The sequence below is a fragment of the Mercenaria mercenaria genome, chromosome 1 (genome assembly GCF_021730395.1).
Source record: "Mercenaria mercenaria strain notata chromosome 1, MADL_Memer_1, whole genome shotgun sequence".
In the NCBI taxonomy this organism is placed as follows: Eukaryota; Metazoa; Mollusca; class Bivalvia; order Venerida; family Veneridae; genus Mercenaria; species Mercenaria mercenaria.
The window spans coordinates 49,753,163-49,769,856 of NC_069361.1; the positions used below are offsets into that span (position 1 = coordinate 49,753,163).

The 16,694-nt window shown below is 34.7% G+C and overlaps 1 protein-coding gene across 2 annotated transcripts in view; it reads left to right on the forward strand.

Annotated features, from left to right (window-relative positions):
• Positions 1–16,694, forward strand: part of LOC128558223 (uncharacterized) — a 46,084-nt gene that overhangs the window by 28,371 nt on the left and 1,019 nt on the right. The window contains exons 1-6 of one of the 2 annotated variants that reach the window (XM_053547106.1): positions 4,318–4,574; positions 7,393–7,599; positions 8,216–8,278; positions 12,654–12,833; positions 15,658–15,756; positions 16,134–16,351. In XM_053547106.1, the coding sequence (XP_053403081.1) occupies positions 4,439–4,574; positions 7,393–7,599; positions 8,216–8,278; positions 12,654–12,833; positions 15,658–15,756; positions 16,134–16,351 (903 nt within the window). In that variant the 5' untranslated portion in view covers positions 4,318–4,438. Of the gene's footprint in view, positions 1–1,912; positions 2,030–3,834; positions 3,916–4,128; positions 4,575–7,392; positions 7,600–8,215; positions 8,279–12,653; positions 12,834–15,657; positions 15,757–16,133; positions 16,352–16,694 lie in introns of those variants that run through there. The other variant, XM_053547101.1, reaches the window with a different exon arrangement.

A 16,694-nucleotide genomic window follows, 5' to 3' on the forward strand; every position in this document is an offset into this window, starting at 1 on the left:
CCTTTAATTTTTAGTTGGAATCACACTGAGTTCACATGTTGTGGATTTTGAAGCATATGCAATTTTCAAAATATCATTTTCGGAATATGGTTTGAACGCAGTAAAAGTATTCATAATCACGGGTGGATTCGAGTAGGAAGAATTACCATTGCACGGTGTTTCAGTTGGTTTATAGTCAAGATCATTTCTCAACTTGATTATCTTATCGGCAAAGTATCGTTGTAAGTCATTTGCCAAAGATACTGCACTTGTGTATAATGGGAGCGAATTTTCATTTGACCTACCCAGTATATTATGATGTAACAGGATACAGCTTTTTGATGTTTCCTTCTGCTTCATTTATCTTGTTCTGGCAGTACTCATCCTTGGCACTAGACGTTCAGCACTATATAAGGTTAACTTTTCTCTATTGATCGTTTGTACTGTTTTAGGTATCCTGAGTTCCAAGGAACTGTCGGTTTACAGAGAATAGTGCTTTCTTTAGAGGGGCGTGTTTCTGACCAGTGTCTGGTGTGATTTTTGTAAATTCAGACACAAAATCATTGACATTGGACAAGTTCACTACAAGGTTGTTTAATTATCCTAGTTCTACTTGTAATATGTCACTTGAATGGTTTTTGCTGGGAAATTGACACTTTGGGATTGTTTCTGTATAAAAGGGCAAGTCCTCCACCTTTACGGTCGGTTGTTTGGACATCATCAAAGCAGTAAACATACTGAGACAATTCTCTCCTGAAAACGTCATCAACATACAACTGTCGCCAAATTTCAGTGATTACACAGATGTCTATACTCTACTCCAATATGTGCTGGAGAAGGACAGCAGACTTTCCCGCACATACCTTATTTTCACAGTAAAAATTTCAGTTGTTTCTTTCTGTGAGCATTTACTTAGAATGAATGATCCAGTTTAATTCAGGTCAACCTTTTAATGTTTTTTTTTTTTTTTTTTTGTTTCTGTGTGCATTTTATATGAGGGTATGATGTAGTTTAATTTGGGTCAAATTTGTCACGTGAACATCAGCTTTAGACTTTATCCTCGGGCGACCAGGTTGTTTATCTCTGTATTTCGAAAGAATATACTTTTTCAGCATAGCTAATGTTTCTTCATTCGGTATTGTATACCTTCTAGGTGCAAATCATATAATCCAATAATTGGTCTCTACTGTACTGTCTACCTTATATGGATTAGTCATAACTTTGAGTGAGATGTTGTTCACCAAAACTGACGTTATCCCAAATTTTGTCAATTTGCAATTGCTTTACATGAAAGTTATTCATTAATTCAAATATAATTCCATAAAATTAGTTCTGCAGTATGTTCGTCACTGATTTATTAAAAATTGAGCCCAAAATCCAATCTCTAGAATCACTAGATTTTACAAAATAATCCAGTTATTCAGAGCAGAAATAATTTCAGCCTACACCTGGCGCAAAACTACAACAATAACCATATCAATCACTCAATATAGATATATGTTTCCTATAGATTACTCTTTTTTCAATATCTTCTGTTAAGTTTTAGAAATTCAGAAAAATAAAATCGATGTTTTAGAGTTATTCTAGGGACAAATATAATTAGTAAGTTCTATAATTAAAACTAATAGAAAGCAAATTATCACCACTTACGGATAGGAATCGCAGGTTAAGTGGGCTTTATTGAAAGTAAGTAAGTAAACATACAGTTCTGCTTGTCCAGTATTATTGCATAGATATAAATTAGAGAATTGAATAACCTGCGTGATGACTATGTAATAACCTCTACACATCTCCGTCCCCATTATCTGATAATAAGTACCCCCATTTTATAACAATGTTTCGCTTTATATTTTCAAAACGTAGAAAGGGAGAGGTTTATTTGTCTTTGAATACAGTATCACTTTCTTTGATAAATGTCCATGTAATATTACAGCATGCCTGGATAATATGGACGGAAATCATGCAGTTAGACATGGAGAGTTACAAACACAACTGCAAGACATTGATATAACCACAGGAGCGACGAAGAACGATATGGCCGATATGAAAGGTACACAATGAAGAATGTAGGAGAATTCAAGTATATCTGGAATGTTTTATTTATATGGGTCCAATTCTGCCAGGGTTTGTTAATGCCGAATGTCTTTATTTAGTTGATACCTGATATTATGCTTTTATAATTATACACATATGGTTACTAGCGTCTTTATATTAAGCAAAGGTCTTAATAATTCTCAAATTAAACCGTATTTCTTTCAAATTAAGACTTTGAGGAAATGTAACAAAAAGCATTTCGTACTACAGTTCAAGTATCTTATTCAGCTATTTTCGATGAAAACACGGAACTAATGTTACAGTTAAAACTCATTATAAGAATAACATGAAAGCAAATCGTTGGAAGAAATAAGCATGAGATTGCGTATCCCCTTTCTGAAGAGAGGCATGTTCAACTTTTTCTATATAGTTTTATAGTCGCAAATATGCTTTAACAAGACAATTAGTTTTCATAAAATCAGGTTTGTCAAAACCAGTAATGCCACATTACTTTAACTCTACTGTATTTATTGAAACATTGTTGAAATATATAAGCAGCGGTAAATAATAAGAGTCTTTATTCTTGATCTTTGAAAACAGCTAATCTCGATAATGATGTGTTATAACATAAATGTATTTTATGTAACATAAAATTATTTTTGTGCCAGACGACAAATATAAACTCGGCACGCAGACTGTTACTGTCTGGCCGCAAGTTAACTATGTACATATAATGAGCTTGGATATTTATAGCAAAAAATGTATAACTCGACTTTTATTTCACTCTGTTTCATATACATCTCCTATTATGGCTTAATAAAGCCCAATTATTAATCTATATCCAGTCTTTTTTTACATTTTATCCATACATGCTTCTAATGAGATTTTGATTGTTGTCACGGGTAACATAAATAAAACGTTATTTACTTCAGAGAAATTATTTGCATCATACCTATAAAATATAACCCAAATTGACAAAATAAGACATTTTATTTACTTATATCAGCTCGATTATGATGAAAGCTTCAAGCTTACATGACTCTTTGTCGTTATGACACCAGTACTGGTGTGTACTGGTGTTGCTAAAAACCGGACTCGAAAATAAGACGTCCACAGTCTCAAAAGATGGGTGTACCTCAATGATTGATTTTATGACCTCTTCTATGTCCTATATAAAATATATTACATTTATCGCAGTTTATATCGATCGATAAATTGATGACTTCACTGTTTATAAATTTTTAAAATGATATTTTAGTTACTGGCAGATGTTCCATGATAATGTTCTTAAAACCGTCAACGTTTGTTCAATATTAGATATATGTATTTTACAGCCGGAAAGACGAATGCATTCCTCTAAGTAAAAACTGTTAAATAGAACTTGCAAGAAGACTTTAACAATCTTCTGTTTGCAATTTTATCTAATAATAAAATGAAAATTGCTGGATTTTATAAAATGAAGTATTCAATTATAAGTAATGTTTGTTGTTCATTGCAAATCATCTCAATGGGTTGTCATTCTGTATCGATACAGATATACAAATAGTAGAATGTACATCTAACAAATGTTCAGAATGCCCATTTATGAAATACATACCTGTATATGAAATAATGCACAGAAATAATTTTATAAGCCAATGTTCCTACACTACAGCAACAAAGGCATGTTCCTTAATCTTTTTGTGTATTTAATATGTGTCTAATCCTTGATAAATCAAAACATATTCTTTTTCAGAAAAATTGTACTTTTCATTCATAACTGGATATATCGAATACATTTATTGTATGGGGTTTTTCTTTCTTATTTTTCATATATGACAGCAAGAGAGGCAAAAACTTCACGTATGGTTGAAAAAATAATGAAGATGCAGATAATTGAGTTATCGCTAAGTACTAAGAACGGTAATTTGAAAAATACTAAAAGTTACTTCATAAAACTTTTTTTAAAGCATAAATATAAATGCAATTTATTTATAGCTCACGTCTTGTACCTCAGTTATATTTCTTTACTTATAATCCTTAATCATTTAAACGGTAATTTATCTTAGATTTTACTGCTGTCTTTAATTGTAAGAAAACGAAATCTGTTTATTAAAGCTTTTTATTACTTAACAGCATTACAGACTATCATAGAAGCGGAGTGCGACGAAAGACAAAAAGAAAAGTATGTCATGCGTCTTTTGTTTAAATTCATTGACATGATTCAGAATCGGGATGACTTTTCTAAAGAAGAAATCGAAAAAATGCTAGAACAAAGGATTCAATGGCATGGTGACCTTTGTCTCGAGTTAGTAGACGATTTACTTTCCTGGTTTACAGATATGAGAAATATTCCCGACATAGTACCTGGAATTGCAGATTTAGGTTGCATCCGAATACCAATAAAGTGCTCTTCAATGAAAGGAATGTTGAAGCATTTAGCTACATGTATATGGATAGTGATGAATGCAAACAACGTCTTTCAGATATATCATGCAGTCTCAGCAAAATGCTCGGTTTTTCTTGCGGCCTTTCGTGGACCATAGCACCTGACAGTTTACAAAATGTTATGAAAACATTATGTAAGTTTAAGATCAGGCCAGAATGCTTGTTCAATTGTCTAGGTAAAAGTATTTGTTGTGAAACAGCAGATTCGAAAATCATTTGTCTTTCAATAATGATATTTAAGGGCAAGGAAACCATGATAATATGTTATTTTATGTGAAAGCTTATCTAAAGCCTTTCATAACGCTGAAAGATTTTTAAAATAGGGCAACTTTTGAAAAAGATATGGCAGTCTGAAATTTAAGATAATGACTGATTATGGCGGTAGCCATTATAAGTGTTAATGACGTCATTTACACACTGCTGATTTTTTTATTTAACAAATAACCATTTAAATAGATTAATTTCATATATTTTTTTTTGTGTAAGATGTAAGACATGGTAATTTCTCGCATTATAGCTGGGAAAAGTAGAAGATTATTTTGAAGAAATAAATAAATATAATTCAAATACGTATCTAAAATGTTATTTAATCTGCCATGTTTGTTTTTGTTGCCATGGAAACAAAATGGCCGCCATTTGGATAAAATATTTAAATGCTTATAACTTTCTCATTTTTAGCCCACCATCATCAGATGGTGGGCTATTAAAATCACTCTGCGTCCGTGGTCCGTCCGTCCGTCATTCCGTCCGTCCGTCCGTCCGTCCGTCCGTTAACAATTTCTCGTTATCGCATCTCCTCAGAAACTACTGGGGGGATTTTGACCAAACTTTGTCAGAATGATGTATTGGTACCCTAGTTGTGTCCCCCTGAAAATCAGACTGGTTCAACAATTTATGAGTGAGTTATGGTCCTTTGTTTATTTCTATAATTTAAATAGATTTATATAGGGAAAAACTTTGAAAACGTTCTTGTCCAAAACCACAGAGCCTAGGGCTTTGATATTTGGTATGAAGCATTATCTAGTGGTCCTCTACCAAGATGATTCATATTATTTCTCTGGGGTCAAATATGGCCCCGCCCTGGGGGTCACATGGTTTATATAGACTTATATAGGGAAAAACTTTGAAAAACCTCTTGTCCAAAACCACAGGGCCTAGGGCTTTGATATTTTGTATGTGACATCATCTAGTGGTCTTCAACTAAGATCGTTCAAATTATACCCCTAGGGTCAAATATGGCCCCACCCTGGGGGTCATATGGTTTACATAGACTTATATAGGGAAAAACTTTGAAAATCTTCTTGTCCAAACCACAAAGCCTTGGGCTTTGATACTTGTAATGTAGCATCATCTAGTGGTTCTCTACCAAGTTTGTTCAGATTATCCCCCTAGGGTCAAATATGGCCCCGCCCCGTGGGTCACATGGTTCATATAGACTTATATAGGGAAAAGCTTTTAAAATCTTCTTGTCAATAACTACAACATTCAAATTTGGACCACATGTATATTTTTGAGTGGCAAGATGAACCTTGACCTGAGTTGACCTTGATTTTGACCTAGTGACCTACTTTCACATTTCTGTAGCTACAGCCTTCAAATTTGGACCATGTGCATAGTTTTGTGCACTTGAAAAAACTTTGACCTTGATTTTGACCTAGTGACCTACTTTCACATTTTTGAAGGTACAGGTATCAAATTTGGACCATATGCATAGTTCCGTGTTTCAAAATGAAATTTGACATTGATTTTGACCTAGTGACCTACTTTCACATTTTTGAAGGTACAGTCTTCAAATTTGGACCACATGCATAGTTTTGTGTTCCGAAATTAAATTTGACCTTGATTTTGACCCAGTGACCTACTTTCTCATTTCTCAAGCTACAGCCTTCAAATTTGGACCACATGCATGGTTTTATGTACCGAAACAAACTTTGACCTTTACATTGACCTAGTGACCTACTTTCACATTTTTGAAGGTACAAGCTTCAAATTTGGACCACATGCATAGTTCTGTATTCTGAAATAAAACTTGACCTTGATTTTGACCTAGTGACCTACTTTCACATTTCTCAAGCTACAGCCTTCAAATTTGGACCACATGCATAGTTTTGTGTACCGAAATGAACTTTGACCTTAAGATTGACCTAGTGACCTACTTTCACATTTCTGTAGCTACAGGCCTCAAATTTAGACCACTTGCATAGGATTGTGTACCGAAACAAACTTTGGCCTTGACATTGACCTAGTGACCTACTTTCACATTTTTGAAGGTACAGGCTTCAGATTTGGACCACATGCATAGATTTGTGTTCTGAAGTGAAATTTGACCCTTGATTTTGACCTAGTGACCTACTTACACATTTCTCAAGCTAAGCCTTCAAATTCGGACCACTTGCATAGTTTTGTGTACCGAGTTAAACTTTGACCTTAAGATTGATCTAGTGACCTACTTTCACATTTCTCGAGCTACAGCTTTCGAATTTGGACCACATGCACAGTGTTGTGTACGGAAATGAAATTTGACCTTGAGCTAGTCAGTAAGTCTTGAAATTTGGAACACTCAAAAATGGCACTTGGTGGGCGCCAAGATCACTCTGTGATCTCTTGTTAAGCTTATTTTGAAAATTCTTTCACTGGTTTAAATGATTAAAGAAATTCTAGAACATGAGAACAGCATTGCCATTCCCTTTAATTAAAATCTATATGGTAAATTGTGTATTGAAATAATAATTTCTGTGTCTTGTTTTATATAAGACCAAGTCATATACCAAATAGTAAAATTGAGAATGTTTTATGTCTTTATGTACATTAAAACACGTTAATCGTGTAATTTAAAGTCTAACGTGTTTATATACCGACATTCCTCAAGAACTCAACATACAAGTAAACAGAAATACTCCTGATTTGTTGTCAGCTTGCATAATATTTACCTTAGTACAATTTCTTCTTCAGCGGAAGAATTAAAAATTGTGCTTCCATTTGAAAGTAAATCACTGAAAGGCTTAACAAATATGTGGACTTTCTTCGAGGGAGAGGAAGCCAAAAGTCACCTAACAAAAATATCGGAAACGTTATCAAAAATTGTTGATGCAAACGTGAGTCTGACTGCATCAGTTGTAATGGACCAGTTTACAAAGGCGGTGTATGAAAGAAGTAAAGGTAAATATGTTTATTTAAAGACCACGAAAAAACAGAAAGAAGTATGTCTATCCTTTTGTCAGTAGGTATTGAAAGTGATACCACAAGTCTTAAATTTTGCAAGTAACTACCGGGTATCAGAGGTCTTTTATCACAAAGGGTTAATATATATAAACACCTCTGCTTTTACACATTAGCATTAACTTCTATTCTATTCATCTTTTTTTCATAGCAATTGCAAAACATATATGGCAGACACGTTTTGCACATCAAATAGCCCAATACAATGAAAATTACAGACTCTGAGATAGTATAGCAAGGCAAAAGACGCTTGCTACGGCTTGTCCATTATTCTCGCCACTGGCCGTCACAACGCTATGTTATTTCGTGTTCCTGTATTAGCTTTTTACCCAGATTGTTTTTGTATTTTACATTCAGAGTGCTGTGTCCTTAGAACGTTGGTATTCCTTTTTGATCTGTGTCATTGATTTTGATATATAATCGCCTATTTAATATTAAGATTTCAGATATTTTGTTTATTAGAAAATGTGCATTTTAACATTATGTTACCCGTGATATAATCACCTATTAAAGAAAAAATGATACCGTTATTTTGGGACGCTTTATTCTATTTAAGATAACATATCAAGTTCAATAGATGCAAAGGTGCAGGGACAGAAACAACTAGGAAACATTCAAGGCAAGTATGGCAAGATAAACAAAACACTGAATGTATACATCTAACTTTACTACAACAACTTTGTTTCAACATGCATGCAATATTTGTTAGCTAAATGGAAATGTATTGCCATCGTCTTTCGGATATGTTTTAAATTATTTTGAAATTTACATTTGTATCTCATACTTCAGAATTACGTCGGATGTGTCGCAAAGATATTATGCCGCAATTCTGCATACGCAATTTTTCCAAATATAGTACAATTTGAATTTACAGACCACCTTAGAGGATGGCAAAAAGTGATCTTTTCACGAAAACTTACTCTTAATTCAGCATACTAGTATTTTGTTCTTTCAGCTTTGGGGTAAAGTCCAATAACGGTATCTTGCATTTCCACCACCGTTCATGAAGCTAAATCGAACCAAGCCTGCAACATTTTCATGTCGTGTTGAGTAACCTGTGGTTTTCCTCCTTTTCTATTTTCCTTACTAAGAAGACTGAAAAGGTGGTTTCTCGAGCAAGTTTCACTGTACAATTGATGAAAATACAGCACACATTTCTCTCATTACTAGTTTCTCTATTTCAAATACCACTAAAGCTCCTCCAATTAGCAGTCTGAATTTACGAGAATTACTATCAGGGCCCCGACAAAACCGTCTAAAAGACGGACTAAATAGCAGCCTTGCCGTGCCATTCACGAATGTCTCTTGGTTCGTTGGTCTCTAATATAAGCACGCCTCTTCTGTTTGACAACAGTTTTCATATTAACTCGTATACATATACTAATGTTTACCTACTATAAAAACACAACGTCTTGTAGACACACCATTCCTCTCCTATCAACAAAACTTAAAAGAATTAGGTTTGTGATTTAAAAAATTTAGCTAAATTATAAACTGGCTCCTAAATAAACACTCAGTTTTATACAATGCATATTCAGCTATAAACTGGGATTTAAAGGTTCTTTAATTTCCTATAGTACCGAGTGCAACATTTTACCCTCCTAGATAACTATTGAATTATCTCCTTTTTTCGCATTAAGAGTACTAAGTGAGTTGCCCCGTACATGAATTCAGTACTTGAATTATATGTTGTTAAATTGTCCTGTCCTTTTGGGTCTGTGAAATGTATTGCACTTTCAATTACCTCTCGTGAGCAAACTCAATTAAACCTAGTCTTCTCTAATGCATGCTGGGTTGCATTACACTGACACCATATTAGAGAGAAAATGCCACTGTACATATTGTACCTTATCCCTGAGTATGCTAACCATTGTAAGAACCATTGTCATGAAGTGGAAATTGTACTAACCCATTTCAAAGGCACATTTCTCACCTAAAACATACATTTCGGTTAATGGGTACTATGCATATTGAACAAGTGGTAATTTATCTTCCATCGTGCACCAGTCACATTGTCTCTATATTTTTCTTATCGCAGAGACAATATACATATTTCATCATTTCGTTAACGTTAAAGAAAAATCTTGAATGAACGTCGCGGTCTAGACGACACGACACATGTTCTAAGTAAAAACAAACAAAACAGAACGTGTAATATTCACATTCATATAATAAAACTTGAAATGATAAATCATAATAGCCATCATTTGTATTGGTTATTTAATTCATAATGCACATTTATGTCGAACAAACACATTGTAGCGTACGTGTATAGTGAAACAACAATTGAAAGCGTTCAGATGGAGCTCTTGGTACTAGACATTTACGGATTAAGTCTACGTGGACTGTGGACACCTAAGGCGATAGATTTTTCAAGGGGACAGTCTCAACATAGTTTAATTATATTATGCGCGATATGAAAAAGAGTTTATAACGGCAATAGGGTTTGAGTTATTATATCATCACTATGCGGTAGATGATATAAAATTTGGATGTGCCTGTTTTTAGCTCGACTTTTCGAAGAAAAAGTAGAGCTATTGCATCGCTCCGGCGTCGGCGTCGGCGTCGGCGTCGGCGTCTCCGTTGGTTAAAATTTTTGATAAAGTCAAATATCTCTGTTACTGTCAAAGCTATTGACTTGAAACTTAAAATACTTATTTACTATCAAAGTCTACAGAAGGAAGAACAATCCCCATAACTCTGATTGAATTTTTACAGAATTATGCCCCTTTCTAATTTAGCATTTTTGGTTATAGTTTTTGATAAAGTCAAATATCTCTGTTAATATCAAAGCTATTGACTTGAAACTTATAATAGTTATTTACTATCAAAATCTACACCAGGAAAAATAATCCCCATAACTCTGATTGAATTTTGATAGAATTATGCCATTAACTTAGAATTTATGGTTAAAGTTCTTGATAAAGTCAAATATATCTGTTACTACCAAAGCTATTGACCTGAAACTTAAAATATTTATTTACTATCAAAGTCTACACCGGGAGAAACAATCCCTATAACTCTGATTGAATTTTGACAGAATAATGCCCCCTTTTAAATTAGAATTTTTGGTTAAAGTTTTTGATAAATTCAAATGTCTCTGTTACTATCAAAGCTATTGACTTTAAACTTAAAATAGTTATTTACTATCGAAGTCTACACCAGGAAAAACAATCCTCATAACTGTGATTTGAATTTTGACAGAGTTATGTCCCTTTTTAACTTAGAATTTTTGGTAAAAGTTTTTGATAATTTTTTTTTTTTGATTTAACGTCGCACCGACACATGATAGGTCATATGGCGACTTTCCAGCTTTAATGGTGGAGGAAGACCCCAGGTGCCCCTCCGTGCATTATTTCATCACGAGCGGGCACCTGGGTAGACCCACCGACCTTCCGTAAGCCAGCTGGATGGCTTCCTCACATGAAGAATTCAACGCCCCGAGTAAGGCTCGAACCCACATCGATGAGGGGCAAGTGATTTGAAGTCAGCAACCTTAACCACTCGGCCACGGAGGCCCCCAAAGTCAAATATCAGAGGATGGGAGCAAAATTTAAAGAACTTTACTGTTGAAGTCCTAAGGAAAATGACAACAAAGGGAAGAAATTCCCCGAAAAACTCTTAGTCCACTAAAATTATTAACAGGTACAGATGTGTCAAAATACACCTTAACTTTGCAGGTAACATCCATGTTGTACCAAAGAAAAGTGGTCTCGGTTTTTACCTACGGCTAATAATAAAAAAGTTACAAAATAACCTATTTCTAGTAACATAAAAGGGAAGTAATTCAATAAAAAATATTGTAAGTGAACAAAAAAAAAAGAATCTGCGGAATCTGCCAAATAAAAACAAGAACACCGCAATGCAAAGCAGCATAAACACAAAACAAAGTCATGTGACCTTTAACCTCTAAGTGTGACCTTTACCTTGAAGCGAGCTATGTGCTCTGCACGTCGTCTCAGTGTGGTGAACATTTGTGCCAAGTTTTTTTAAAATCCTTCAAGCAGTTTAAGAGTTACACATCGCACTCGAAACAAAGTTATATGACCTTTGACCCCTAAGACGGACACACAGACGGACAGACGGTCAGACGAACACCAAAATACGTTCCTTCGGGCGTATAATAACAACAAAGGAATGGAGACGCAAGATATTACGTTTTCTACAGTTTTCACAATGTTTTACCTGCTGACCTACATTTTGATCCAAGCTAACCCAGTTAAGATTTATTTTCATTTCGGACGACGACGACGATGGAATACGGATGCATTGCGAACAGATAAGCTCATCTTTTCAACTTTGTCGCAGATGCGCAACTTATAATATTGAAGAACCTTTCGGGAAAGTGTTATGACGCTAGATCAAATACTTTTTGCGATATGCATAACAAAACACCTCTCTGGCGAACAGACAGACGGACAGACAAATCCTAATCTTATCCTGTGCGGTAACATAATAAGCCAGACCTTACCATCATTATTGGAATGTTTTCCTACCACACATAAATTAAAATTATCATGTTGAGACGGTCCCCTTGAAAAATCGATCGTCTTAGGTGTTCACAGTCCACGTAGACTTAATTCGTAAATGTCTACTACCTGTCTCACGGGACTGTTATGCACCCCTACCCCCGTTAAGCGTGTCTTCTGTTCTATTTAAGAAACACTTAGCATACAGTTACTTCATAATTTCACAGGTGATATCGCCAATACGAAATATAAACAGACTGAAGACAGTTTAAAGCCTAACAGTTTCAGAAAAAAAATAAAGAAAATTGCATTTATGCCATATTTGGTGAACTAAGAATCTACAATATCGCTGAAAAATACGGATACGATCTGATAGTTTTGTTGTAAATATCAGTCGGGAAAAAGAAACATAAAATGTTGGGTTTTGCTTTAACATCTATGAATTTAAAGTTAAATGATCCATTCTTTTCTGAAATCTCTCTTTTCTGAATAAATAAACAGATGATTTAAAAAAATATCTTTTAGAAAAACCAGAGGAATCGTTGCAAGAACACGCTGAAGAAATGAAGTCGGAGAAAAAAAGCCCAAAGCCAAAGAGAAAAGAACATGATTCTAAAAGCAGGAAAAAGGGAGCAGTCGGAAAGCTAAAAGACTTCGTGTCCTCAACATTTTCGTTTTTACAATTTAAGTCTTACAGAAATAAAGGTAATCTATGTCCAATATTTTTTTCTATTATTTCTATATATTGTATTTCAAAACAGTTTGCTTCGATATTCATGTGATTCGTGTGATTATGCCCCAAACCACCTAACTGTCCGTCCATAATTTCTGATCAATAACTTGAGAACGATTTCAAATAGAACTTTCCAACAGATATGATGATTTCTATTGTTTTTGCAGCCATATTGTCAATGTCAAGGTCACAGAGACCTGAACATGGAAAGCAATTTCCGATCAATATCTTGAGAACCACTTAACCAAAAATATATAAACTTCATAGGATGATTGGATATACAGAGTATATGACCCCTATTGAATTGGGTCACTTGATCAAAGGTCAAGGTCATGGAAATCAATTACTTTAAAACCATTTGTCCCAGAACCATCAAACTCATAGGTTGAAAGGGCTAACGGAGTAGATGACTACTATTATGTTTAGGATAAATCAGTCGAAAGTAGAGGTCACAGGGGCCTGAAAATGGACAAAAAAATACTTCCAATGAAACCATTTGACCGAGAGTATTAAAACTTAATTGGGTGATTGGACATGCAGTGAAGATGACCCTTAAAGATTTTGAAACATTCAATTCATCAATGGTGAAGGTCTCAGGGGCCACCCATTAATCCACCCAACCAACCGTCACACTTTTTTGTCCGATCAATATCTGGAAAAGTGGCTGAGAGCTATTGTTTCTGGCGTCGATCAAAAGTGAAGTTCACAGGGGCCCGAACATTGAAAACATTTTCCAGTTGCAAGGCAGAGGACCATTTGACCCACAACCTTCATACTTAATATGTTTAAAGGGCTATATACTCAGCGTCACTGAAAAATTACCACCCTAATGACCCTTATATTTCAAAAAGCGTATTTGACTGTGTTAAAAGCATAACACGACTACATTTTTGACGCAGCTGAAACGTCACTGGTGTAAAGATTCGTCCAATTCGATTAACTACATTTGAGGCACGGGCTACACATGCAAAATGACTTTTTCCAGCAATGTCGACATGTACGAAAATTCTATCGCAAATCATTCATCGCACTTGAAAGTTAGTCGACAGACTAAAAGAAAAACGTTAAAAAAAAACAGAATACCCTTGCTAAGAATGCCGCGTTTAAGGCACGATCAACGCCATCAGGCCATTGGTATGACCAAGGTCATGAAAAAGTGACGTCGATATTGTATAAAAAGTAAAGAGGTATATATTAAGTGGTAACTTTTCAATGACGCCCAGTATAGATTTGGCGTTGTCCGTTCGTCCGTCCGCCTGTCCGCAATTTCGTGTCTGAGCTCCTGGTATTATATTTGGGTTTCACTACGCCATATTTAAGTTATGGTCCTTGACCTATTGAAAAATACAAATAAAGTGCTTGTGTAGCATGTTTTTTATCAAACATTCACCTAGAGTCATGAAATCATGTAGGCATATTTTCCAGCATGTGAATTCGTGCACCTGAGTTACACTTTGTTGTTTCTTTCACTTTGCAAGACCAGAGTAGTTTATTCAAAACAGAGTTCTTATCATTCACGATTCAGTGTTTCATACATTTATTAAAGCTCAAACGGGTCATGTTCAGTTGACAGGTTTAAGGCTGTAATCGCTCTCGTGTTTTTCTTTTCTTTTTTTTTTGTTGCTTATATCATTTGTCTGTTGTCCTACTTGAAAACTATTCAGTGGATTTTGTTAGAATTTCACATAATAAAAAAATTGATATGTTGTAGATTGCAGCAAAATAGAACGATAATTCTATCTTGCTTTCCTTTTCTTTTTTATTTCTTCTCTCTATTTCATTAAGGCATAACACTTATTTCTAGAGCATAACTAAAAAGTATTACGACATATGCCATTGAGTAGAAGACTTTTGCACCGCCGTATGAACATATCTGCGGATGTCTCTAAAAATTTTTTGTACTTTTAGCATGTGTAAGACTTCTGCTCAACCCGGGGCTAGAGGGTATGTACGGTAGCATGCATTTCCATTGCCACCCATGAACAGGCTCAGTCAAACCGAGCCTGCAACATTTTTGTTTTTGTCGTGTTGAGCGACCTGCGGAGTTTCCACTTATTTCTATTTAACATGCATACTGTTCAATGCTTTTGAAACATTTTTATTTATTGGACCTCTGTTTCTCAAAACAGTTGCTTCGGCAGGGGAATACACATGTATAACAGAGTTCCACGTAAGACTGTGTCTCTTTTAAGCAGTTTTTGTAAAGTGTTTTTTTTTTAATGTTAACTAGTTTTTCAGTACCCACATATGGGAATGAATTTAAACTTTACACACTCGTCAATTGTTGTAAGCTGATATGCATTGAACATGTTCCATAGTCCTGTTAAGCATTTCTTCAAAATTATGCCTGTTTTAGGACTTTTAACAATTATGCCTGTATCATTTGGACACACATCATGTTAAAAATCATTTTTGTGCGGGAATTTATATGCTCAATATACAAAGTTTCCTTTGTTTCTTGATCATTCAGTATATTTGTTATATGTGTTACAATTGTTTGTAAAACCAGAGAATAAGAAATGTACATTTTTCCGTATGTATTATTAAATCAGCATTCCTTTGAATTGCAATTGCGTGTCCGGTAACAGTACTATTAGTTGCTAGTTATCATAAATTATGTATCAGGACTATGACTAGGCTGATTTAGCCATAGGTTTGTTTACTATTATTGCTAAATAGTTTATTTCATATATCAGATGGGAATAATACAAGTGCATGGGGCAAATCAGAGGATAGCAGTTGGTCATTTGTCAGTTTGTGATATTAGATTATCATTACTTTGAATTGCAATTGCAGATGATGGAAGAACCACATATGAAGGCACAGCAGATGGAAATAATGATGAACGGGGAACTACAAAAATGGACATTTCACCAAGTTTTGAGTCTTTAAAAGGTAATTCACCTTCCTACAATATACTAAAGGTGAGTAGAATATCCTACACTTCTCGAAGACGTATGTGTTGAGGTGGAATTTTATATGTCTATCGTTGTTTTCCTTAAGTTAGTTTGCATGAGTGTCTTGAGAAAACAGGCTTTGCGAACAGGTCTTTAAGTGTTATAGCCAACGATGCAGTATTAACGAACACCGTATATGCGAGTCATAAAAAACAATGCGTCTAGTGCTCATTCGGTAATGAATATTTCTATCTTGCAATGAAACAGGGTTTTTTTGTATATAAGTATGTTCGCTTACAACAGTTTGAGTAGGTGAAGTGTAATGCAAACGTTTTATTTTTGCTTTATCGTTTTTTATCAAATATATCATTACAGAATCAGGTCAAGTAAACAAAATCAGTAGTACCAAAATTAAGAAGACAACATATCATGTACATACGAATACCGCTACCCTCAACTTTAATCAAGAACACCAAGGAAAACGGAATTTAGAAATACAGAATGTATCTAAACCCATAGATGTAGAAGCTTGTTTAGAGAACGTATCTGCAAACAAACCTTCCCCATTACCACCCCAAATGCAGAAGCTGAAGGTATGTTCAACCATTGTCGCAGTTATGCTTTGACTTGATGGAGTTTCTACGTCATTTATTGTATTGTACAATCTTTGCATTCGTGTTTTAATGATAACAGGCCAGGTTTTCAGAACCAAGACTAATTCTAATAATCCGTATGGCTTGTTTCAGTGTACTACATTATGCCTCACATCTTTTAAAGTTAAAGTTGTTTGACAAACATTACATTTATATTCGATTATTGTTCAGTCGTAAAAGCCACGAACCCGATGCCGCCACATCTACCGCATGGTGCTATGCTAAAATCTTGCTACCGTGAAAAAGCGATACATGTACGTGTGTTTCAGTTTGCACTTGAATG